This window comes from Ceratosolen solmsi, unplaced genomic scaffold (assembly GCF_000503995.2).
Source record: "Ceratosolen solmsi marchali unplaced genomic scaffold, CerSol_1.0 scaffold8, whole genome shotgun sequence".
NCBI lineage: Eukaryota > Metazoa > Arthropoda > Insecta > Hymenoptera > Agaonidae > Ceratosolen > Ceratosolen solmsi.
In genome coordinates this window covers 897,647-922,815 of record NW_011948439.1, presented here as the reverse complement: position 1 = coordinate 922,815, position 25,169 = coordinate 897,647, and the positions used below count along the sequence as shown (strand labels likewise).

Genomic DNA, 25,169 nt, shown 5'->3' with positions numbered 1-25,169 from the left:
AATAATTAATAAATAATAAATAATAAATAATAAATAATAAATAATAAATAATAAATAATAAATAATAAATAATAAATAATAAATAATAAATAATAAATAATAAATAATAAATAATAATAATAATGACGATGACAATGGCGGCAACAATGACGACAACAGACTGTCAGAGACTGTCGAAAGAGTTGGATTTGAATGGAATAGAGGCGGATCTTGCCATATGTTTTGTAAGGAGCCAGGTGTTATCGTAATTAGGTGACGGAGACGCAGAAGTCGGTGGCGAGGAAAGAGCTGACACTGAGCCAAAAGAGCGCAGTGGTCGAGCTCACCGGCGCAAAGATGATGCGCGTAAACTTCGACCCGCGGCTAACGACGCTCATACGGGAGGGTCGCGGACTCGCCGGCCAGGGCGTGGAGCTTCCGCGTGAGATAAAGGACCTGGTGGAGCGGGCCTCGATGTTGACGAGACGGGCGCGAGCACTACAGCAAGTAGCCAACTTTCACAACACCATTGGCGACCGGATGATACCGTCGCAACGTCCGCTGATGCTTGCCGCGGCCCTCGAACTGGCCGGAGCCGTTCGCGAGCAATCGGGCGTCGTCTGGTCGGATCCCCGAGCCGTCGATGCTTTCACCAGCAAACTCCAAGAATTGGTAAAGCTACCCCGTTTGACTAATTCGCATTGTAAATAAAAAAAGAAAAGAAAAAAATGCTGGCTATTGGCATTAAATCGGTGGCTAAAATGCGTTTCGAGCGCGTTCTCAAAGTCTAATACGATTTACTTGAATGAAGAAACTGTCTTATATCGCTTTTCTTATCTAATTTAAACTTAGGTAAAGAGATTTGCACATCAGAATGCCGAACTCGCCTCGAAGCACACAACTTTACGAGATTTAGTTTCAAATTTGCTAAAGGGTGAGAGCGTGAATATGGTGACAAATCAAAAAGTATGGAAAGACACTTTAAGGAGCATGAGGGATATTGTCAGCTTGGTCGAGGATAATTATGGTAATACGAAGGCGTGGAAGCTCCATTGGGATCGACAGCTATTGAAAGCTTTGGGAATAGCTTACAGGTAATATTGTATAAAGTAATGATAACTTCCGTGCGATGGACGAGGAAAGATACGAAAATTTCATAGCTAATATTATTATAGGGCGGCTTTGCCATCATTGATCAAGAAATTATCGGAAATTCGAGTTGAATTGACTTTTCGCGACAAATCGCTGCAATGGAAGCCTTCGCTCGAAGACATTAGAACGAAACTTTATTCAGGCATACGTCGCTTCCTCGCGATCCCAGTGAATTTCCGTGGAGTTGGCGATCAGGCCGATGGCCACTTTCAAACTCTCATACCGCAAAGCATTTATTTGTTCGGGGGAGTTTATAAGGAGGCGGAAATTTTGCTTAGCGCGCTCGAAAGTTTCCGAATAAAGTGGCTGTCACTTGTTGCTCCCGCGAATGTCGATGTCGGCCAAACGTAAGCTCGATGATGGAATTTTTAATACATTTTATATTGTTAATTTTTTTCTTTCCTTCATTCGTCTTTTAGTTTCGAAAGTGATAAAAATTCGGATTTGGCATTTGTAAAATTTAATTTTAGATTGAGGGGCAAGCAATGGCAAGACTGGGAAAAAGCATTTAAAGATTCCAAACAGTGGGCCCAAGAGGTAATAATAATAATCTATACTTTTGCACGAAAATGGTTATATCTGCTTCATTATTGTTTTGTCATTATTTTGTCATTAATAGGTCAATAGGTGTACTCGTATAATATGACACTCGTAAGAGTGTCGATATGTGTTTGATTGTAATTATTAAAGCGCCAAAGCGCGTCATTGCTGTTTAGCAGATATTTGTAAAACTTGTAAATAATGCTACAAGGACTGCGAAATGATCATATGTGTCATAATTTTTTATTATTTTTTGTCGTTACTTTATTTAGGTTAGTAAATTGAGAGCAAACGAAGTAAAGATATTATGCATTACCGTTGATACTGGAACAATAAGAAACGACTTGGAATCTCTATCTCGCAGGTAAATCATCCGAGCACACAAAGTCGATCTAGAACATTAGCATTTAAGGCCAAATTTGAGAGAGTGTAGATAAATTGTTAATATCGCGTGTAGGTGCTGGGAACGATTGGCGCTGGATCTGCGGGCCGAAGCATCCTCGCGTTTAATCGCAATCGTGGAGTTTTTGTCATCGGCGTTAAAAAAATTATCGCAACGGGCGCGCACTATCGAAGAAATTGGAGAAGTATACGAGGCTTATTCGAACATTCAAAAGCAATACAATGATATTGCTCAAGAATTGGAGGATGTTTCGGGATTGGGTAGGATATTGGCCGCCTGGACGAGGGAAAAATTAGAAGGTAATTGAACGTTTAGCCATAAGAACGAAGTAGGATAAGCTTAGGATGATTGGCATTGAGCTGAGATTAGCGTGCGTTATTTGTAAATCTTAAACGCTCACAGGCTTGGATAATGCGCATATTGCTTGCGAGAGCTTAAAAGAACGTATGAGGAATTATCAGGGCGTAATGGTTCATCAGTTAGAGGAGGCGAAGTTGAATTTGCGACATCAAGTGCTGGCCGTTCACGACGAGCAAGAGCGCTGGAATGCAAAGTGGATGGCGAGACCGGAGGTACTTGGCAACGATTGGATAGAAACGATGCGCGAAAGATGGACGAATTTGTCCGAGCAAAGGGACATGCTCGTGAGCGATTGCAAACGACTGAATTTGCCCGTTGATGAAATATTCGCAAGCGATGATAAGATGGTAGCGCGGATGGAGGCCGAGCTCGAAGCCGAGGAACTCAACTGCAAATTTCAAAGTGAATTTATGGATGAGTTGAGGAGACAGGAGGAGGAGGAGTGGACGGTCGCTAGACGTAGATTGGCAAAGTTTCACGACTGGCTCGACTCGTGGCAGGGCCAAATACAGCTGCATTCCAAAAATCAACGCGAAGAGTCGCTGCAGGAGCACGACACTTCCAAGCATCTCGCCCACTCTTATATCGAGCGACGGATCTTGGAATTGAGAGAGTCGGTCGAATGGGTGCAGCTGTTGAAGGGGGAAGAGCTCGCGGACGAGCACTGGAGCGAATTGAAGGACATATTGGAGCTCGAGGGAGTGAAGCACTCGAACGGCATAACTTTGGGCCACTTGCTGCAACGATCGCAGCTAATCCAAGCTAATGCCGAACGAATCAAGGTTCGCAACGTGAATTTGTTTAAAATTTAAATATAAAGTACAGAATCGGCGATTATTATCCATACGATTGTAATTAAATGTAATTCAAGGTCTATGTGTGGTATTTGTAGGACGTAACGAAACGTGCCGCAGCCGAGAGTGGAATACGCCAAGCGCTTGGAGAACTCGAGGCCTGGGAGAGTTATACGTCACTGCCACTTCAAGAGTCTAAGGACAGTAAAAATGAGGGGATTTATATAGTTAGCGATTATAGTACACTGTTGGCGCGAGCCGGTAAGTGCTTGTCACGACATATATATATATATATACTTTGTTCTTAAGTGAATTTCAGTAATTGGTAATAATGAATGATGATGGGTCGTTACGTAAAAGGGGAGTTGAAGCTGATACTGGAGGGGGCGAGGGGAGCAACGGGGTATGAAAGATTTGCCTCGAGAGCAGCTCGATGCGAAGCCGCGCTGCACGAACTGGAAGAGCGCGTCAAGCTGCTCAATACAATTCAACGAAAATGGATTTATTTAGAGCCAGTGTACGGTGGCGGCGCTGCACCCAGCGATTCCGGCAGATGGGCGCGAGCTGATAAAGAATTCAGGTTCCGTATCGATTGGATCAAACGACATGGTTGAAGCTTTTTCGGAGCTTGGCCATTTTTCAGGTTATGTTTTGAACTTATGTTTTGAGCATTTGCAGATACTTTATCGGGGAAATATCGAGGGATCCCAAAATACCGTCCATTAAAAAGCTGCCGTTTCATGCTCTCGTCGGCCTTAAAGACTTGATGGACAGATGTCAGAGGAGCTTGGACGACTTTTTAGAAGTTGGAATATTTATTTGATTAACAATGCGATAAATTGGATTTCAATCTGATGTTTCATTAAAATGTCTTTGGCTATTGTAGGAAAAGAGATCGGCCTATCCGAGGCTCTACTTCTTAAGCGATGACGACCTTCTTGAATTAGTGTCTGGTAAAGGGAAGGGTTTGGATGTCCATTTAGCGAAATTGTATCAAGGAGTTGGCTCGATTGAAAAGGACAATGGTTATATAACGAGCATCGTGTCGCCGCAAGGTGAGAAGCTCCGGCTAATTGACAAAATTAGTCTTACAGAGACATTTCCAAAGTGGTTGCTGACTTTAGAGGAAAGTATGAGAAATGCCTTACAGCAAAATTTGAATACTTGCTTGTTAGAGCAAATACCAAATATTGCATCGTATCCGACGCAAATATTGCTTTTGTGCGAAAGAATTCGCTTCACGCAAAAGTGCGAAATCGCTATTGAGGATAACGTCAGGGGCTTAACAGATTTGCTCAAATTTCTTGAAAAGCAAAGGGTACGTTATAAAGGTTTGGAGGATCCGGGGGATGAATTGATGTCTTTAAAGGTGAAGAACCTTTTGCTCGAAACTGTGCATCATATTCACATTGTTGAAAATCTCTTAAACGTAATCTCGGATAAGGAGAAACTTTGGTGGAATTGGAATCGTCAATTAAGGACTTACAAAAATGTAAGTAATATATCAAGTATTATATTAATAGGGTCTCGACTCCCCTCCCCCCCCCCATTCACACACACACACACGTGCGCGCACGCACGCACAACGACCTTATATAAAAGCAATAAGAATATACATAGGAATTAACCTTGAGAGGAGAAAAAAAAAATGTGTCGAAACAGGGCGGTGGAGCTGCTGTACGCTGTGCCAAAGCTGAATTCCCCTACTGTTTCGAGTATCAGGGGGCTGCTGTTAATCTTGTGAGAAGCCCGTTAACGGAAAAATGCTACCTCGCTCTGACTCAAGCAATGAAATTAGGACTCGGAGGTAGCCCAACAGGTCCTGCTGGTACGGGCAAAACCGAGAGCGTAAAAGCTTTGGGTGGCATATTAGGACGTCGTGTTCTCGTGTTCAATTGCGACGAAGGTTTGCTATACGATCAATTTATACAATGTCCTTTTTCATTTCTAATATTATTACCTTAATTAGGAATGGATTCTGGCAGTATGCGTCGGATATTAATTGGCTTGGCACAAGCCGGTGCTTGGGGATGCTTTGACGAATTCAATCGCCTCGAAGAGAGTACCATGAGCGCCGTGTCCATGCTAATAAGGCCATTGCAAGAGGCAATTCGCGATGGAGTTGGAAAAATAAATTTGGATGGCTCGGAGATACGCGTAGACCCGCACTGTTGCCTATTCATAACAATGAATCCTGCTGGTGATGATTATGGGGGACGACGGAAATTACCGGATTCATTAGCAAGATTATTTAGATCGATTGGAATGGCCAATCCTAACAAAATCAACATCGTTACGACACTGTTGGAGTGCGCTGGTTTTATGAACTCGTGGAAATTAGCCAATCAATTAGTCGAGACTTTCGACACTGCAGAGAAATTGTTATCTAAACAAGCGCACTACGACTGGGGCTTACGAGCGCTAAGATCCGTGCTAAATGCCATTCCATCGGCCGTTGGGCTTGACGAAGTAACTGAAAATTCAAGGTTATACTTTGTCTCTTTTATTTCATTTCAACTCATTATCAGACGTTTACCTTATATACATCGAGCGTGTTTGAACATTGAAATTATTACAATAATGAAAATAAAGTAGAGTATGATAATTACCTTATCAGACTAAATTATAAATAGCCGTTGTAATATTATTATCTTTATTATGTAGAATACGTGTGATTTAAATGCAATTTTATCTGCATTGAATCTAAAATTTAATTATTTTATTTAATTATTTAATAAAAGATAAACGCGTAAGAAGTAGTTGAAATTATTTGGAAAATAGTTTCTGATTTTCTTATATAGTTAAGGCTTTACACTAATACCGAACACTAATACGAAAATAATTCTCGTACGTGAAGATCTGATTTAAAATTTTTATATATCTTCAAAGCTTTAGCATAAGACGAAACTTACAGAACATCGATGTAATGAAATTAAAAAAAAAATGATCGAGTTCCATTTATTTCATCAATTAATAAATGTTTCCTACATTTATGTTTTATTATTGTTTTATTTTTTTTTTTTTATTTTATTTGTTTTGTTTTGTTTAAATTTTCTTTCTCACACATCGATTATATTTTTATTTGCGTTTTATATTATTTCTTAGATTATTAGCGGGAATTCATATAGCCACCAGGCCTAAATTGGTTGGAAAAGATGTGCCAAACTTCTTGTCATTATTAAACGACATATTTCCAGCCATTGATTTACCTTCGAAAGCCATTATTAAAGGAAATGAAGATTTACAATCTATTCTTAATGATACATGCCAATCTCAAAACTTAAACGAGAGCTTAATTAGTAGATGTATTCAGTTAAATGATCAATTGAAAAACAGGAGCGGAGTTGCAATTGTTGGACCACCTGGATGTGGCAAGTCATTAATAATAAGAACATTGGCCGACTCCTTATCGAAGATTGGAGAAACCGTGAGACAATTTCAAATTTATCCAGGAGCAATTTCAAAGTCAAAACTACTTGGCACCGTCGATCCTCGAACGAGGTAAAATCTATCGAATATCAATACCAAAATACATTACTCGTTGCAATTCATCGTTTGCACGTCAATTTCATCGTCGATCATATTTAAATATTACAACCTGAATTAAAAACCATTACATTTTATTGTAGAGAATTTAAGGAAGGATTACTGTCCAACGTTATTTCTAATTCCGATGGCAAGCCATTGTGGATTATATTTAATGGCGATGTTGAGCCAGAATGGGCAGAAGCTTTAAACTCGGCTTTGGATGATAATCGCATTCTTACTCTCTCCAACGGAGTCGCAATCAAATTGGGAAACGAAACACGGTAATTAATATAAAAAATGCAATAATAATAAAGCTTTTTAACAATAGCGTGGCTAATGATCTTTACTTATTCCAATGGCAAATTTCAGTTTCTTATTCGAGTCACATAAATTGTCGAATGCCAGTCCAGCCACAGTTTCTCGATTAGGCGTTGTTTATCTTGGTGAAATGTCAGCGTCAATTCTTCTAAACTCAGCGACTTTGAGCGATCTTCCCTCTATATCCACTACCAACTTTATTATGAATCACCTTCATTCTGCGATCGAACAAGTTTTAAACATCAAAAAAGGACAAAAATCCGCACCGGGATTATTGCGCGCTGCAATGGTTCACTTTCAAAATGCGCATACGCAAACAAGTTGTATTCACGCATTGTTGCTCTCCATATGCGGACAAATCGAAAGCTCAACTTTACAAGATAAAATTGCGCGCTCGATTTATCAGTTAACTGGCATTTGGTAAGATGATGGATCTTTACATTGCTTCCATTGCATTAATATCATAAATGTAATTTACATCAGGTGTCCCGATTGCGATAATCCCTACGATGTTATATATAACGAAGAAAAGGACGTACTAGATCCTTTTATAACTGATGCAAAAACGATGAGAACCGACGAAGGCTCCTCCATTTACTTATCAGGTTATAACGAATTGTCACATTAATTCCTATGTTTGTTGCTATTCTTATTGCTATTGTTTCGTTAACAAACAATTAATACGAAAAATTAGGATCGCTGCAAAGGGGAATAAGTGCAACTTTGCCTTGGATCACGTCTGGACAAGCGGTTCTATTTCGAGGACCAAACGGCTGTGGAAAAAATTCCTTATTATCGGCTATTATAACTCTAATGAAAATGGAGTCGAAGGAAGCAATTTCAGTTATAAAAACATCATCGTTGTACGGCTCGAAAGATTTAATCGACAGATTAAAAAGATCGTGCGTTAAATTAGATTCGTTATCCGTTGGTAGAACATATAAACCAAAATATGGATCAAATTTGATTTTAGTTATAAGAGATCTGCATATAGCTTCGAAAAATTTTCAGGTATAAAGCGGCAATCTCGAGGTCAGCGACTAATTATTAATGCACATATAATTAAAAATTGCTATATTATTCAGGAACTCATTCGCCAATTGATACAAGAAGGAGGATTTTACGAAGACGATCTGGAATTTGCTAAACTACCTGTCGTCATCTTAAGCACCAGCGACTCCTCCACGGATTTGCATCCAAGACTTGATTCATTATTCGCAACGCATTACTTACGGCAACTAACATAATAACAATTGCGTATTATGTCAATAATATTTTCCAATTAATTTTATACGTTTCTTAAATTTTAGGCCTCTTAAGCCGAACGATATTGACACAATTGTAGAACTACACCTTGAACAATCACTGGGAGACGATAAAATTATAGTGAGACCTTGGATTGTTAAGATGTCCTCGATAATCGTCGAAGCCTTCAACGAACTCTCTACCAATAAGGACATTATTAAATGGACATTGGGTGATTTGATGGTGTGGATCGATTCGTTAAAATATTATCCGAAGCCCGAGAATGAATCTAATATGACAAATTACTTGATCGATTCGTCGCGACGTCATTTTAAAGCAAAGTACATTTATCAAATGTTTCTTAAAGCAATTGTCATTGGAATAAGGAGGAAACACGCTTTTATCGTTAACGTTTCAGATTATTAATAAAGCAACAAAAGCGTCTCGAGTCTATTATATTTTCTCGAAGCTCCACGGGAATTAATTTTGACGCCGAAGTTTATGTTTGGAAAGGATCTAGTGCTGGTTTAATAAATCTAGCCAAATCACATTGGAAAGCTGAAATTGAAAATGCAGTAACAAGGTGCATTCGAGAAGGACACACAATGTTGACAAGCATTTCGCCACATTTATTAGAAATAGCTGCTGGTATATTATTAATTATTCCGTCATTATTATGTCGTTAAATGACAAAGTTCTTCGATTCAACAACGCGATCTAAACCTCTAATATTTTACTCCCAAAAAACGTCCTCGACTCACTAGGCATTAGTTGGGGCCTCGGTTGTCAGCGAAGGGGATTACTTTTAACCGGTCGTCCGGGTGCTGGACGAAGATGGGCGACAAAAATCATTTCCGTCATTTCGTCCCTGCGAATTATCGATTCTGGCCCCGGTATGCGTACAATGGCTTCTTAGATCGCGACGCCTCGATGAAAAGAGGACGAATGTCTCAACGGATGATAAAAAATAAATAAATGATTGGCCGTAGGTCGAGGGAAGGCGTTCGTAAAAGCAGCGGTTCAAGCGGCAGGCATCGATGGCGAATTGACTATATTAATTATCGAGGAGTATCACTTACGCGAAGATGACATGGCCATTTTACTTTGTGCAATAATAGCCAATGGCGAGTTACCAGGACTCTACACGGCAGAGGAATTGGACGGTTTCGTGGCACCGCTTGCCGACTCGGCAGCTAGAGAGGAATTCCCAGGGAGCTTGGATCAGTATTTGTATCATCGTGAGTGCTTTCTCTACATACATATTGATAAAAAATACAATAAGGCTTTGTGTAATCGTAATAAATCATATCGTTTCATCAGTAATTTTCTTATCTTTACAAATTGCGATTATCAAATTTGATTGAGGATATTTGGCGTGAAAATATACGAAAATCGTCTCGAAAATTTTAAAGCTTAATCGATCGACCTTAATAGGTCTGAGGAGGTATCTGCGCGTTATTCTAATCGTCGATTCCTACGAGCTGAAAAGCAAATGGCTGTCGGAAACGAATATTCCTCGCCATTGCGTACAAACGACCGGACAATGCTTGTGCAGTGATTGGTGGTTGATAGAGGAACATCTGACGGAGCTGGCTAGCCTTTACAAGGACTCGTCGAGCGACATTAAAGAAGAATTTTCGGGATCGAACGAGGTGGTGCAAGCGCACCTAACTGCCCCCGAGCAGCAACAGGTACCAGCGAGATTCCTGGCACTGCTCCACAAGTGGAAAGAGCTGCGCGAAACCTGCCTCCGAGATATTCTCGAGAAGCTGAAGAACTTACAGGCTGGTATCGATCGACTGAAAGAGGCTGGAGATCAGATAGCCAAATTGGAGGAAGACGCGACGAAGCAGCGACACGAGCTCGAGGTCGGTTGAGCCCATTGAGCCCCTTTTAAACCCCCTTAACAAATACATAGTCTTCTTGTCATGCATCTTTGTCCTTGATGCAGGTGGAAAAGGGTAGAGCTAATGCCACGCTCGAGCAAATAACGGCAACGATGCGGGGCGCCACGGGACAACGAGGTGAAATGACGACATTGAAGGACGAGACCGAGCGCGAAAGTGCCGAACTTGCTCGTCGAAAGGTACTTTTCATCGACATTATATTGCTAAAATTAGCTGGTTGCCAAAATTGATAAAATAATAAATGGATAAATTACGTAAGGGCTTGGGGACTTTTTTTTATAAAAATATATCGTTACGTTGAAAGTCATTGGGCTTGTAGGATTGAGTCGAGATTTCGTTAATTAATTATTTTGCCTCGTACACCTCCTTTGACATATAATATATATATATATATATATATATATATATATATATATATATATATATATATATATATATATATATATATATATATATATATATATGCTGCATAATCGAATCATTAGATTAATCTCGAGTATTCAAGTCATTCGAATAATAAATTAATTGCAAGGAGGTGACGATGATAATAAATCAATCGTCACATCCGCGATAATCGGCGCGTTGTTGGGAAAAGAGATTTGCCGAAAAGCTAATTTATCTTGGGAAGGGAAAGCTCCTTGTCCGTATTCGTGGCAAGTCATTGCTAAACTAACGATACTCGAGCTTGCGAGGTTCCCCACTGGGAGCCGCTACCTCGAGGCACCCTGACGCGGTTCCGTAGGAATGATCGAAGAGAACGTTGAATTGAATTGACAGTTGGATATCGAGGGTGAGCTTGGCAAGGTCGAGCCTCTGGTAGAACAAGCGGCTCAAGCGGTCGCGGGCATAAGTGCCGAGGCCCTCTCGGAGGTGCGCTCGCTGCGCGCGCCCCCGGCACCGGTGCGCGACGTCCTCGAGGGCGTGCTACGGCTCATGGGAATACGCGACACATCCTGGAACAGCATGAAGACGTTCCTAGCGAAACGCGGCGTTAAGGAGGAGATCAGAAACTGGGACGCCCGGCGAAGCACCCCGGCGAGCCTCGATGCCGTGGCCAAACTCGTCAGCGAGAAACCCGAGAGCTTCGAAGAGCGAACTGCCAAGCGAGCCTCGGTCGCTGCCGCACCCCTCGCTGCCTGGGTCCTCGCCAATCTCCAGTACGGTCAAATCGTCCAGCAGGTCGCGCCACTGGAGCGGGAGCAACGTCTCCTCGCCGAGTAAGTACTACCACTCGCCGTTAATGCGACCGACACTAGGTCGTCGAGCCTGGACGAAGGACCAATGTTACCTCGCTCATATTATATTGTCTCGCCTCTCAAATGCACAGCTGACTTATTTATAGCCAACCTGTTCACAGGAATCGCCCAACTACCACACATTCCCCGAGGCTCGCGCACTATTTTTCTCAGACACACACACACACACACACACACACACACACACATTCAATTTCAACGAATAATAAATATACATTTCCAACTATAATAGTAACATTATTAATAATAATAATAATAATAATAATAATAATAATAATAATAATAATAATAATAATAATAATAATAATGATAATAATAATGATGTAAAGATTTTTCATTTAATGGCTAATTGGGCGATGTTTGTCGTTCAGTCGACTGTTGGCTGCGGAGACGCAGATTTGCAAGCTCGAAACTGGCCTCAACACGGTTGAGAACAAAGTGGCCCAGCTGCAGGAGGAGCTCGCGGCTCATTCGAGAGGCGCCGCTGAGCTGCAGCTGCGCACCGAAGCTACCGAGTCGAGTTTGTCAACCGCTCGAGCTTTGCTCGGCAAACTCGACGCCGAGCACAATGACTGGCTGATGCAATTCCAACTGCTCACCGAACGAAAAATGCGGATTGGAATGGAGGCTGCGGACGCCGCTGCTCTCCTCATTTATCAGGTTTCGTATTTTCCTATCGTCCCGTCGAGTCCTCCACTTACCATCCCTCTGCACCCATTGGCCTGGCAATTCAAAGACTCGCCGATCCGTTTTCTTATAATTTACATGTCGGCTCGGCCTCGGCCGTATGGTCTTTGCTCCAAGGTCCCCGTCGCAATTCCTCGCGCTACCGTTAATAGCAATCTAAAATCGTTATCCGTTACCCGTCACCCGTCACCCGACACCCTCGTACTCACGAGTTCTTCGATGCACTTCATTCTCGCCCAAAGCACCAGCCAGTGAGGAAGGAGGACGAGAGGCGCAAACGGGCGATCGACTCGTTGATAAGTGAGCGGGAGAGGCTGCAGTGGCGGGCCCAGGGCCTCCCCGTCGACACCGACAGTCTAATCGGGGCGGCTCGATCACTGCGGTCGAATCTCGTGCCCCTGTTCGTGGATCCCTCGGGTGTGGCAGTCACCTGGCTTCGAGCGCACATCGGCGAATCGCGACTGGAGGTCGCTCGGCCCGGTGAACCACGCTTCCTCACGATCGTCGAACTTGCGGTGAGATTCGGCAAGCCACTGCTCATCGAGGAGATCGTCGAGCTGCCCTCGGTCCTGCTGCCGCTGCTCAGGAGACGTCCCTTGAGAATCGGCGACCGGAGCCTACCAGCGCAGCAGTCGTTCCAGCTGTTCTTGGCCACGAGGCAAGAGGAGCTACTCGAGAGCCTGCCGAGCGAGGCCGATGCCGTCCTTATGAAGATCGCGCTTGGGTCCGGTAGTAGGAGCCTGGCTGAACGATTAGTTGAAAAGGTACGTCTACCTAGGTGCATTAGAGATTAATCTGTGCGATCGGTGGTTTTAGTAGTCGGTCCCCGATTCTATTTCTCTATTTCCCACCAAAATTACCTCAGCCACAACATTAGCCAATAGGCCCGTTGGTTAACAGGCTATTTTGCAAGAGACACCGGAAGTGGAGCATCGAAGAAGGAAGGCTTTGGAGAGGGAGGAGCAACTGTCGGGAGAAATAGAGGCTGCGAGACTGGAGCTGTTAGTGCAATTGGGTGCGGCTCGTGGTCAGAATATCTTACAGGAGTCGCAGAATCAGCATGGTGGCGGTCTTTTAGCGACGCTCGAGGTGACGCAGTCGAAGGCGAGAGAGATCGAGCGTGCCCTGGATGAGAGTCACCGTGACCTCGAGGACGTCCTGAAAAGGAGCAACGAACACGAAAGACTCGCCAAGTTTACAGCGATTATATATAAATTCATTAGATCCTTCGCGACTCTCAGCTCTCTGTACGTATTCACTGCCGAGATTATAACGGATATATTTTTGGATGTCGAACGCGGTAGAGCAGAGCTGACCAGATCCAACAAGGATGAGAGGGAAAAGTTGCTCGAACGATCGTAAGTACGATAATTTATAATATTGACTTTATCAGGCATTATATGACGTTTAACGAGTACAAACATTTGCGCTCTTACATACTTACAATTTTATTTATTTTTACATCGTCCCCTCGTCCTATTGTTCTACGCACCGGAAATACTGATATATCGCTTATTTAAAACGACTCTCTATCTATGCTTTATAAAAGAACAAAAAAAAAAAAAAAATTTTTCTCTTAAACTCAAGGGCGAAACGAGCTGAAATTTTCATAATGAAAATATTGCAAAAATATTGCGAGAATATTGCGAGAATATTAAATGAGCGTTAACTAACTAAATCAGAATTTATCTACAATCGTCTGATAATTGCATTATAAAAAGTGCCCCGAACTCATTTATTACGGGGTGGGGGGTGGTGGTGGTGGTGGTGGTGGTGGTGGTGGTGAGGAAAGGGTACAGAACATTAAATTTAAATAATGCCTTAATAGCAATAATGTTGAAAGCCTAATATGATTTTCAGTGTAATAACCATGACACTCCATCATTGCACAAAGGCTGTCTACAGAAAACATCGTCTCCCTTTAGCATTACACTTGGCTATGTTATTGACCTCCGTTCCCGAAGAACAGCGAAATCTTTTGTTACACGGAGAAAGTGCGTACATCGGTAGCTCTGGCATCGACATTGATATTCCTAATTACATCCCATCGGAGCAAAAACTGGCCGTTCGTGCTTTAATTGGCATATTGCCCGCGGTCGGTCATCTTTTACCTTTGCCCTAAAAATCCTCGATTATATTCGAACAATTGTATTATCGAACGATTGTCTTGAACACAGATGGCGGAAAACATCAAGCCCAGCTGGATGAATAATATTGCCAGCATTTACTCGGACGACCGTATCAGTCAATTCGAAAAGATTCTAATCATCCAAGCTCTTCATCCCGAGTATCTTCACACGGCCCTCACCAAATGGACGTCCCAGCAACTCGGTATTAATCACTATCACCTACCTATCTACTCCTCTTAAATTACATCTCAGAGCACAATTAATCATTAATTACCAAATATATTTAAAATAAAAATAATAATAATAATAAATAATAAATAAATAAAAATAAAAAAATACACGAACAAAACAAAAAACTCGCACAATTCAGGAGTTCGAAACCTCACGCCACCTTCCTGGACATTGAAACAAATAGCGGAAGAAAACGAAAGACGACCCGTACTGCTGCTTCTGTCACCAGGCGCAGATCCAGCACCGGAGCTCAATAATTTAGTAGCCAACAAAGTCCTGGCTGCCTCTGGTTTTACGGAAATCGCCTTAGGTCAAGGTCACGTGGCTCAAGCCGAATCTGCTTTAGAAGTAGCGTGCAAGTAAGACGAAAAGACAGAAAATGAAACTGGAAAATTGCGTACATATTTTATCGAAAAGAACACAGAGCCAATTAACGTGTCTCTCTGTATGTGTGGGTAAAAAAAATGTGTTGCTTCTCATTCATAAGAGTATATTGATCTGTTCTGTCTTTATATTAGTTATTCGTATGGCTCTAAGAAATTTGACTATTTTTCGTAAAAATTATACCTATAAGAGTTTATTTTTAAATACATGTACACAAACGCGCGCGCGCGCGCGCGCACATATATGTTTTCTTTTCATAAGATACTAAATTACCAGTCGACGGCTACACCTCCTTCACTTGCCCGTTATATTAATTTTCATTAATATAGAATAGAAAAAAAAATTTTCTTTTCTTTTTACGGATACGATTAAGACAGGGAAGCTGGATTCTGCTAAGTAATCTTCAACTTGCCTTGAATTGGCTGCCTCGTCTCGAGGTAATTTTACGTTCACCCGCTTGCACCACGCACAAGGATCCTAATACGAGAATTTGGCTGACCACGGAAGAATGTAACGGATTTTATTCAGGACTGTCCGGTCTGTGTCTGAAGTTGGCTTACGAGCCACCCGAAGGTATCAAACGTAACGTTAAAAGGTCGCTTCAGCAGCTGCAGCAGTGCCAACCGATGATAAAAAATCCTTGCAAATTACTCTTAATCTCCTGGTTGCATGCTATACTTCAGGAAAGACGAAAGTACGTTTTTATTTATATTAAGTGGATGTAAGGTGGATGTAAGGTGGAAAATGAATATCGACATGGTACATTGTCTAACGCCATTAACATTTTTGGAATTTATGAAAGATTCGTCCCTCAAGGCTGGACGAAGGATTACGGATGGAGCGAAGCTGATCTGCAGGCGGCTTGTGAATTAGTTGTAAGGAAGAGCTCGAAAGATGGGACGAAAAAATTCGATGAAGACTGGGAAGCTGATAGAGGGATCCTTGACGTCGCGGTTTATGGCGGATTTTTGCAAGACGAATACGACATGCGTACGCTAAAGGCGATACTGCGACACATATGGTCAAAGGACATGTACAGGGGACATCGAAAACTAGGAAATGTTATAAGCATACCGAAAGCAGACTCGGAAAATCCTATCATAATGATTGACAGATTGGATGATGCTGACTCGCTTCAAGCTTATTTCGGATTACCGGCAAATGCTTATCGAGCTTGGGAAAGGTCAGCGGCTGAATTGACATTAAGATACATAAGAGGTATAAGCATTTTTAATTATGAATTTTCGATTATATTAAGCTGCGCATAATGAGCCACGCGTTTTATTTAGAAATTTTAAGGAAAACTGGTAAGATCGGTAAGGACGACGCCGATAAAGCATTATCTACGTCGGTTTTTCAATGCATTAAAGATATGAAAACAATGATAGATCAGCAGCGAATAATCGAGCCGACAAATGTAAAAGAGGCGACGCATGAATTAGAAGATGATCCGTTAAAGCGATTTTTCACCTATGAAATAAATACGACGAAAGAACTATTGGAGTTTGTACGTTCCAACTTGGATATTCTAGAATTGAAAGCCGACTTGAAAGTTAGTGTCAACTATTATTATTATCGTTATTATTATTTTTAATAATGTTTTTAAAAATAATGAAAATAAAGAAAAATATAGCAAAATTAACAGCCACTATGTATGTATTTGTTTGCAGACTCCGGCTCAATGGATTGCCCATTGGCGTTCTGGCCCTCGAGATTCCATTCCATTCGTTAATCAATTAATTTTGAGATACCAGTCACTTAAGTCGCTAAATGGACTGCCTAATAAGGTCAAACTCACCTGGTTTTCCATGCCTGGAGCTTTTCTGTCAGCTCTTAAACTATACAGCGCCCGAGAAACTAAACGGCCATTTGAAAATCTACAATTACAAACTAAATGGACAAAAGATTTCAGTAGAGAAGGAATCTGGAAAACATCGGTTATTCTTGAAGGACTTCTTTTAACAGGCAAGTGTTGCATAACGATAAAGCTAGAAAACGGTAATGAAGTTGTGCATTACGATTGAATAAAGAGTTGGCGGAACAAAATTAACATTAGCGAGTACTTTTAATTACTTAGATAAAGCAAATGAAAAGCTATAACTAGAGGGCATTAATAATTGTAATAGTAGATTAAATAACGAATGAACATTATCGCTTATCTTTAACATTATTTTAACGAAAGTCCCTGCAAAAATGAAAGAGAAAAAAATTCTTACAATTACAATGTATTTAAAAAAAAAAACACACACACACACACACACGCGCTCGCGTGCGCATAAAATAAGTACACAGGTATTGTGTATTGATCGATATATATATATATATATATATATACATATATACATTAGAGACATATTAGATAAATACATATTAGAGAGAAATAATCAACTTATTATATGTAATAATGCACAATTAATCACTGGGAGACTTAATTACAAGTGTCTAATGTGTAACGAAAGCATGGTTATTGGGATAAGTAGATGTCAAATAATGTCAGAGTTAGTTACGTCTCATTCTCATTGATGAAGTTGGGGAAAAGTTAAATGATGCTGGTGGTGAGTTGGTCGTATTTGTCTGAAATTCGTGACATTAATTGTCAACAGGGGCACGCATACAGAATGGAATCTTGGAAGAAGTAACAGCGAACGCGAGCTCGGTCGTGACTGCCCCGGATTGCTTAATTGCTTTCATCGATGAGAAACATTTGAGAGAAAGGGATGAGGAGAGCCGAGGCAGCGAGTGGAGCGAGACAGACGCGGTATTAACCGCCGATCTCAATACCTTGCAAGTTCCCGTCTACGCAGATTCATTTCGGAATCATCTCGTTTGCTCCCTACCTGTACCCTATATCAATGACCAAAGGGACATTTGGCATCAGAGAGGAATCAGTTTTCACTTGCGTACTAATTAAGTCATAAATGCACCATTAATCACCATTATTTAAATTAAAATAATACCATTAGTAAGATGTTTAATGTAATGATTAGGGCTCTCGGACATGAACTTGTAACAAAACAAAGAGGAGTGTGCTCTAGTAAAGTGCTTTATTTTCACAAAATTTATTAAACACTAAAGGTAAATTATATCGTTTCATTTATTTATTTATTTTTTTAATTTATCAAGGAAAATATAGTGATTTAATATCTTAATGATTATTATAAGTAGGTATGATATTGTATGGTAATCCATTCATTACACATATATGATACGTACACATCTCGGTAAGAATTGACAGTACGCCAATGTTCAATTACTATTGATGTAATTATGTAATAAAATATATGCAGATATATTGTGAATAAGTGATTTATTGAAAAGGACTGGTACTTACACTTAAGACTTACCAAGAGGTGCTGCATTTAAGGATTAGTCAGTTTTTTTTTTGTTTTTGTTTTGTTTTGTTTTGTTTTTAATAACAGATTTTCTTGTATCTGTATCAAATTTAATATTCATTTTCTTCCTCTATTCATTGGTCCAGTCTAGCTGTCAATTTTTGTTGTTGCAGCTTTTATTCATAGGTATAATAAACATTACCACGATACACCCTTTGTTTTTTTTTTTAATGAAAAATTTATATTTCCGTGATTATGTATTAAATTGTAATTAATAATTTCTCAAACGACAAGAAGAAACTACAATATTTTCATTAAATTATTAATTCTTTTCATTAAGACCAAACGTTACTTCTCTCTCTCTCTCTCTCTCTCTCTCTCTCTCTTGCGTATTTGTCTCTATTGTTTTATAAATTCTTCTGAGATCGAGGTAATTCTTATAATAAAATATCCAGTTCTTGAACTAATCTAATATAACGATAATAGTAACAATATTAAATTGCATTTTACTTCTGTTCGTTTATTTATTTATTTTTTATCCTTCGTAAAATTGAAATAATTTTAAGGGGCTACAAATGCACAATCTGCATGTGTTTGGGTATTTATTTCGTTTAGCTAAACCATCTACAATACTGTCCATTAAAGTATTTGAAAAAGTATTTATTATTCAAGAGATTCGAGGGGTAATAAGTTTATTTATTACAGCAGTCTCCAACGATTAACTGTAAGACTTCGTTGTATTCTATAAAAACGAACATTTACATTTAGATTATTTATTATGGTTATTACATCTATTTAATAAATATATCGGTTAAAATAAAAAGTGGCATAGAAATTCAATATATAAATTTAAGAACGAATTGAATTTATACACGACTATAATTACTTAAATGAAATATTATACAAGATGTTCATCTAAATATATAATAATTTTGAATTAAATATGGATTCCATAGTCTTTTTCAATCAAACATACTTTATAAACGATTTACATTCTTTTGCATCAAAAAAAAAAAAATAAATAAATAAATAAATAAAAATAAAAATAAAAAAATTTAATTTGAATTATACATATTAGTTATTAGTTTTATAATTTTTTCAAGTTCTTGTAATCTATTATAATTTTTGTATATGGCAATGCACTAGCAGCCCCTTAAACTAACAATAGTATTTTTTTTTTTAATTTACGCATTTAACATTTGACTAGAAGATATAAATATCATTCGAGTATCTATTTCTAGTTGGTAAACGAATTATTTGCCTCAACATCAAAAATTCAAAATAATTTAAACCTTATTATAAACTTATTTATCATTATAATTCAACAACAAGAATTGCCACAAAATAATAATGATAATAATAACAACAGTAACAATAATAAATTTTGACGCTTACATTATTAAAAAGTTGAAAATATATATATACAAGTATAGATATTTATGATAACAATTCGAAATTGGGTAACAAAAATAATCCGTCATATGATAGCGATTGATCGCATAACTCATTACATTATACGTCAAAAGTAATTATATCACACGGGAAGAAAGCACATGTAGTCCGTTGCGTTAAAACGCAATTTCATACAAATGAACGCCAAACGCGGAAGAACAAAGATTTCGTCAGGAAAGAAACTTTCGGAAAAGATTCTTCTTTTATTGAACAGTAGCTATAATTATCAAATTTTTTTTTCAATTCACGTATATACATAAGGAATTTTTACATAATTGTTTAAGTATGCATAGCAATATTATCCATATAAATTATAATATTTTCCTTGTTCTTTTAAATAACAAATAACCTGTTCTTTTTTTCCTTAAAAAAAAAAAAAGAAAAAAAAAAGTCATTGTAGCATATAACAACAACAATGGTAATAATTTTTTACACAATGTACCAAGTGCCTGTGTTGACATTTTTGTAATTCTACATAAATGAGATTCATATTAGAATCAGATATATATATATATATATATATATATATATATATATATATATAAATAAATAAACGTAGATCTTTTTAATGCACTTACTTTTCTTTAATAAATCTTCCTTATTTTTATTTTTTTTATTTGCTCTTAATTTGCCTTTTAATACTTTGATGTTGTCTGTTAAAGAGTCAAATAGTAATTGCTGCTGTTCATATATACGTATATGGGAACCCGCTCGATTAACATTTTTCTCGCGTCTGAGCAGAAATGTGACATCATTCTTTGAATTTTCACTATGATTTGATTTCATTTTAATTCTGAGCGAGTTCTGACAAAATTGAAAATATCAACGCAAAGGTAAATATCACAGTGGCTGTCTGATTGATAGAAATAAGAGGATCGTAATAAAAAATAAGTGGACGTACGTAAAAGAATAAAAAAAAACATCATTTTCATCATCATAAATCTATGAGATATTAAAGAATATGAAATTTACAGTATTACGAACGTTCGTACACTATTAAATCATTATTAAATGATCCATACATGGCAGAATAATTATTTGGTAATTCATCAGTGTTCATGCTTTTCATCAACTACATTGAATTTCCATTCTATATTCGAAAAACAATTCATAGCCACAACAAAACGCAAACTAAAATGCATGACGATTTAGTTTCATGAAATTTTGATAACCACGTTAAGGGCCGATTTTCGACGCAACTTCTTGATTAGTGAAATGACACATACATTTAGAGATACATGAACAATGTAACAATAGCATTAACAACGCTTAATGTTAAGCGAGATTAATATCGAAGAGGCCCAAAGTGTTTGTATGTAATATATGTTTAAAAAATATTTGAACGCTGTAAGTAAAATAAGAAACAATGATGAACGGCAAAATTTAAGAGAAATTTTGATAAAATAAAATGACAATAATAATACATTGAATGGTTAATATTACATAATCCTCTTTTTTTATTTATTGTAGTTTTCATCGGCATAATAATAATAGTAAATATGAATTTTGCTATAAATTTGTTTAAAAGGATAAAAAATATTGTTCAAGTCGTGATTAAAATTGGTATATAAACTGCTTGAAACATCAAAAACTACAATTTTCTTATTGTTTATTGAATATCATAATTAAGGATAAGCTCATGAATATATCGCTAAAATGAATTTTTTTATAATTACAATGTATACGCCACGGTGAATTTTCGACTAAATTGTAGGGACTTTTAAATCTCAATCGCTTCAAATTCATAAAAAGAATATCATCAAAACTTTAAGTAATTTTATATTTTATATTTTTGCTTGTATAAGTCATTCTGATAAGGAGGAATAAAAATAGATATCTAACGTGAGACCTCAATTAATTTGCACTCCAATGATTTTGCCCGTCTCAGTAAAGACATTTTATTAAGCCTTACTTTCGCTCAAATGTCTATATTATTTCTTTATACAATCGATCGATAATAGTTCAGAGTAAAAAGGGATAATAAGACTTTCCAATGCCTCGTGAATTTGTTGTTAATTAGTTTTGTTATCGGGATGATATGAGGTAGGGTAGGGGCTACATAGCGGATACTTTAATGATCATAAAGATTTTAAATGAGCCAATGCTTTATGCTTTAATTTTCTTTAATATTCGCTTAGCTGTTGCTCCGCGTCATGGTGGAACAATCGGGCAGTGCATTCTATAGTTAAGCTCTCGATTGTTCAATATTGACCCAATGACTGACGCGTTCGTATCAGCGGAAGCAATAAGAGCCGTCGAGTCCAAAGCGTTTTACTGGACTAAAGCAAGAAATTCTTTGGACGTGTTAGCGAGAGTTTGCTTTTTTTTTTGTAATGATTCCTCGATATTCGAGCGACCGATATTTGGCGAAGGCAGTTGTCTCGTTAGCAAGATCTCCATTGCCAACTGAAGTATCGACTTTTTTCTTCTATTTTGTTTTAGCCCATATTGATAATATCGAAAAATTGACTTGATTAATTGTCGTTTAAACTGTAAGAATACCGACGATCAAAAGCAAAAGTAAATAAAATTATGAAAAATAGTTATTTGCATTTATGGTATATCAATTGACTACTACTATACAGCCCATTAGTGAATTAAAAACTATTTAAAACTATTTACGCGCAAAAACGAGGAAAGTAAGTGGCGACAATTTTCATGCAATTGTAATGCATTCTCTCTCTCTCTCTCTCTTTTTTTTTTTTTTTTTTTATATATCATTTTGATATCTCCTTTCTTTTCTCATTCTAACATTCATAAAAGAGTCTGAAAATCAATGAGATAACTTTAATTATTTTGTATATATTTCGTTGCACATGCTCAATCTAGATTGTTTAATGACAAAAACGTACAGTCGAGCCTACAATTATGATTGAAAATTGATATTCATCATATAACATGTAAATTTCCGAAACGACAGCGCCATTACGCATCGATACATCGATACTTCGATCGTGAAATTAATTCGTGACACATACACGTCATTAATATGTATGCATAATATCATTAAGAAGTTCCTTTTTTTTCATATTATTTTTTCTCTTTTGATAAATACGTATAATTAATAAAATCAACGATAGACTCTATGACAATTTGAGAATTCGAGACTTCGAACTGCGCGTATCTTATTATGATTGTCCAGATTTATTGCTCTAAAACGTAAACGAAAAAATGCGCAGACCGAGAAACTCGGATATCTCTCGAGAGGAAGGCAATGTTGTGTTTTTTTTATATTTTTAATAATATACATGTCGTTCCCAGTTCAAAACTCTCCAAAACTCTCCTTAACGATATACATTATATATTTTTAGTTTTCATTTAAATATAACTTTATTCGGAATAATCGGAATATCATCACACGTCTCATACACGTACAGTTTTCATGTAAATTCAGATTGTTTATACATCACGAGCACATAATAGTCTTTCGCGTTAAAACTAATGTTTTCAATGCATTTGCATTATTGTTGGAAATGCCGTGTGTATGTGGGCTGTGTGGACATCGGTGTATTGCAATAACTATGAAGAAACCTATGGTCCGTTATGCTTTTTTATATCGACATTTCTCCTACAATTATAATCGTCTATCCAATATTTTTGCCTACTAGTTACTCTCTTTCACGTCCACTAAATACGAATGATGCAAGGCATTTTTCCTTAAGTAGTTATCCCCGTATTTAAAAACTTGCCTAATATTTAAGATTAAAACTGTTATTTAGATTAAAGAATAATCGTTTGTTATATTTAGTTATATCGTTGAAAGAAAAGAAAAATTAGCGTATCTATAGCTACAGTGTATTTCAGAATTTTCTGTACTTGTTAATTGTGAGTAAAATTAAGTATCGGATTCATTCATTATTTTATTAACTATTGTGTTGTAAGAGAAGAATTTGTATTTTATAAATTTTTTAAATTATGAACGTCTAATTCTGTGTATACTATCTTTCTAAATTATAGAAATTATTTTACGCAATGAATAAAATTCTATGCGATATTAAGTTACGAATTAAAATTTATAAAAAAAATGTCAAAGTATAATACGTTCGATGAAAGTCAAGAATTATGATGGAAATCTTTTTATTAATTATTCTAAAACTCAAATATTTATACGAATTAATTAAATTCGTAGGTTTACACGCGTGATCGGCTGTAGCTAATTATAGGTAAAATATTATTATAAAATATTACACTCGGCGTTATACGTGAAATGTAAGTAAATCTGCCTGCATGTAATAGTTGAAATGTCTTAGTGAATGAAACACAAAATCCAACACGAATTCAAAATTAAGTATTGTAATTTTAATAAACGAAATCGCCATTCAAATGGCTTGAATATTATTTATTTACATTTAATTAATTAGCTTTTGAACATTGAATTACTCGAAGAAGAGTTTTTAAATATGCGAATTTTACATCGATATTTTCAAGCAAATTCAAGAAATCAGAAAAATGCCCAGCAAATCTTCAAGTACACTCGTGTTTTGTAGTAACAAAAAATTGGAAAAAATATAATAAATTTTTTTAATATTGATGTGTTGATACTTTGATGTCACATAGTAATGTATCTGAATAATAAATGATATAATTACTTTTTCGAAATATCGAATGTAATTTCACAATTAAAAATTACATCGTAAGGTTTGTACTGATAAAGTGAAAGCTTTAATTATTTATTTTTTGTGCAAACTGTAACTGGTATTTTAAATCGTTAATATACGTAGTCCTTTTGATAACTTACAATTCTTTTTCTGTTCTTTTCAATTATGAATAGCGATACGTGTGTTCGAAAATAAAAATAAAGACATTAACCATTAAAGAAAATAATGAAATTAATGGGAAAGAATAGCGATCATCGGGGAAATTACCGCGCAAATTTAAATAAGAAATGGAATTTATTTTAAAGGGTAAAATGTGCAATAGGGAAATATTTCCTATATTTTTAGAGATTCGTCAAAAATGATATTAATCTATTTGTAATGGTACGCTTAGACAAACGTAGTAGATAGATATTTTCATTTAGGAATTTGAAAATATCTCTTTTCAAAATAGACACGCGAGGGACATAATATAGATAATTATTTATAAGTTACGTAGCGGCGGTTTGCATTTTATTTATGTAGCTCGTGCCTTCGGAATCGCGCACATGAAACAATCTCCAGAAATCACATTGACTTTTTACGAATCAATTTTCATCGAGCATTTCAATTATCACAAAATGATTTAACGCTCGGTGTTTTTTAATTACATGCTCTGCGTATATTTATATTCGATAAACTCAACTTTAAATTTAAACACAATGGAGGCGTTCTGAGCTTCGAAATAAGTGAAGATACATCGCCAGCTCATTTGCTTCTTTTATGAATGAAATTATCCTCGTTCTACTGCCTCTTTTAACTTCACTTTGATCTTACATTAGCGACAGAAGAAATTATTAAATATAGTGGAAGGATGGCTGTTGTAGCTACATATTTA

The 25,169-nt window shown here is 37.3% G+C and overlaps 1 protein-coding gene across 1 annotated transcript in view; it reads left to right on the top strand.

Annotated features, from left to right (window-relative positions):
- btv (dynein cytoplasmic heavy chain beethoven) overlaps window positions 1-17,894 on the top strand; it is a 22,942-nt gene extending 5,048 nt beyond the window's left edge. Inside the window, exons 8-44 of the mRNA XM_011503714.1 lie at window positions 253-651; window positions 832-1,073; window positions 1,155-1,478; window positions 1,602-1,668; window positions 1,944-2,035; window positions 2,129-2,373; window positions 2,477-3,216; window positions 3,327-3,489; window positions 3,589-3,808; window positions 3,907-4,033; window positions 4,115-4,720; window positions 4,891-5,134; window positions 5,198-5,714; window positions 6,334-6,729; window positions 6,858-7,037; window positions 7,126-7,494; window positions 7,558-7,679; window positions 7,769-8,085; window positions 8,160-8,308; window positions 8,385-8,660; window positions 8,738-8,967; window positions 9,084-9,212; window positions 9,309-9,557; window positions 9,754-10,187; window positions 10,271-10,405; window positions 11,004-11,443; window positions 11,854-12,142; window positions 12,418-12,933; window positions 13,070-13,527; window positions 14,030-14,264; window positions 14,347-14,500; window positions 14,669-14,888; window positions 15,287-15,607; window positions 15,716-16,131; window positions 16,203-16,465; window positions 16,584-16,878; window positions 17,517-17,894. Of these exons, the coding sequence (XP_011502016.1) occupies window positions 253-651; window positions 832-1,073; window positions 1,155-1,478; window positions 1,602-1,668; window positions 1,944-2,035; window positions 2,129-2,373; window positions 2,477-3,216; window positions 3,327-3,489; window positions 3,589-3,808; window positions 3,907-4,033; window positions 4,115-4,720; window positions 4,891-5,134; window positions 5,198-5,714; window positions 6,334-6,729; window positions 6,858-7,037; window positions 7,126-7,494; window positions 7,558-7,679; window positions 7,769-8,085; window positions 8,160-8,308; window positions 8,385-8,660; window positions 8,738-8,967; window positions 9,084-9,212; window positions 9,309-9,557; window positions 9,754-10,187; window positions 10,271-10,405; window positions 11,004-11,443; window positions 11,854-12,142; window positions 12,418-12,933; window positions 13,070-13,527; window positions 14,030-14,264; window positions 14,347-14,500; window positions 14,669-14,888; window positions 15,287-15,607; window positions 15,716-16,131; window positions 16,203-16,465; window positions 16,584-16,878; window positions 17,517-17,824 (10,887 nt within the window). The 3' untranslated portion in view covers window positions 17,825-17,894. The remainder of the gene's footprint in view (window positions 1-252; window positions 652-831; window positions 1,074-1,154; window positions 1,479-1,601; window positions 1,669-1,943; window positions 2,036-2,128; window positions 2,374-2,476; window positions 3,217-3,326; window positions 3,490-3,588; window positions 3,809-3,906; window positions 4,034-4,114; window positions 4,721-4,890; window positions 5,135-5,197; window positions 5,715-6,333; window positions 6,730-6,857; window positions 7,038-7,125; window positions 7,495-7,557; window positions 7,680-7,768; window positions 8,086-8,159; window positions 8,309-8,384; window positions 8,661-8,737; window positions 8,968-9,083; window positions 9,213-9,308; window positions 9,558-9,753; window positions 10,188-10,270; window positions 10,406-11,003; window positions 11,444-11,853; window positions 12,143-12,417; window positions 12,934-13,069; window positions 13,528-14,029; window positions 14,265-14,346; window positions 14,501-14,668; window positions 14,889-15,286; window positions 15,608-15,715; window positions 16,132-16,202; window positions 16,466-16,583; window positions 16,879-17,516) is intronic.
- The last annotated feature ends 7,275 nt before the right edge of the window (window positions 17,895-25,169 follow it).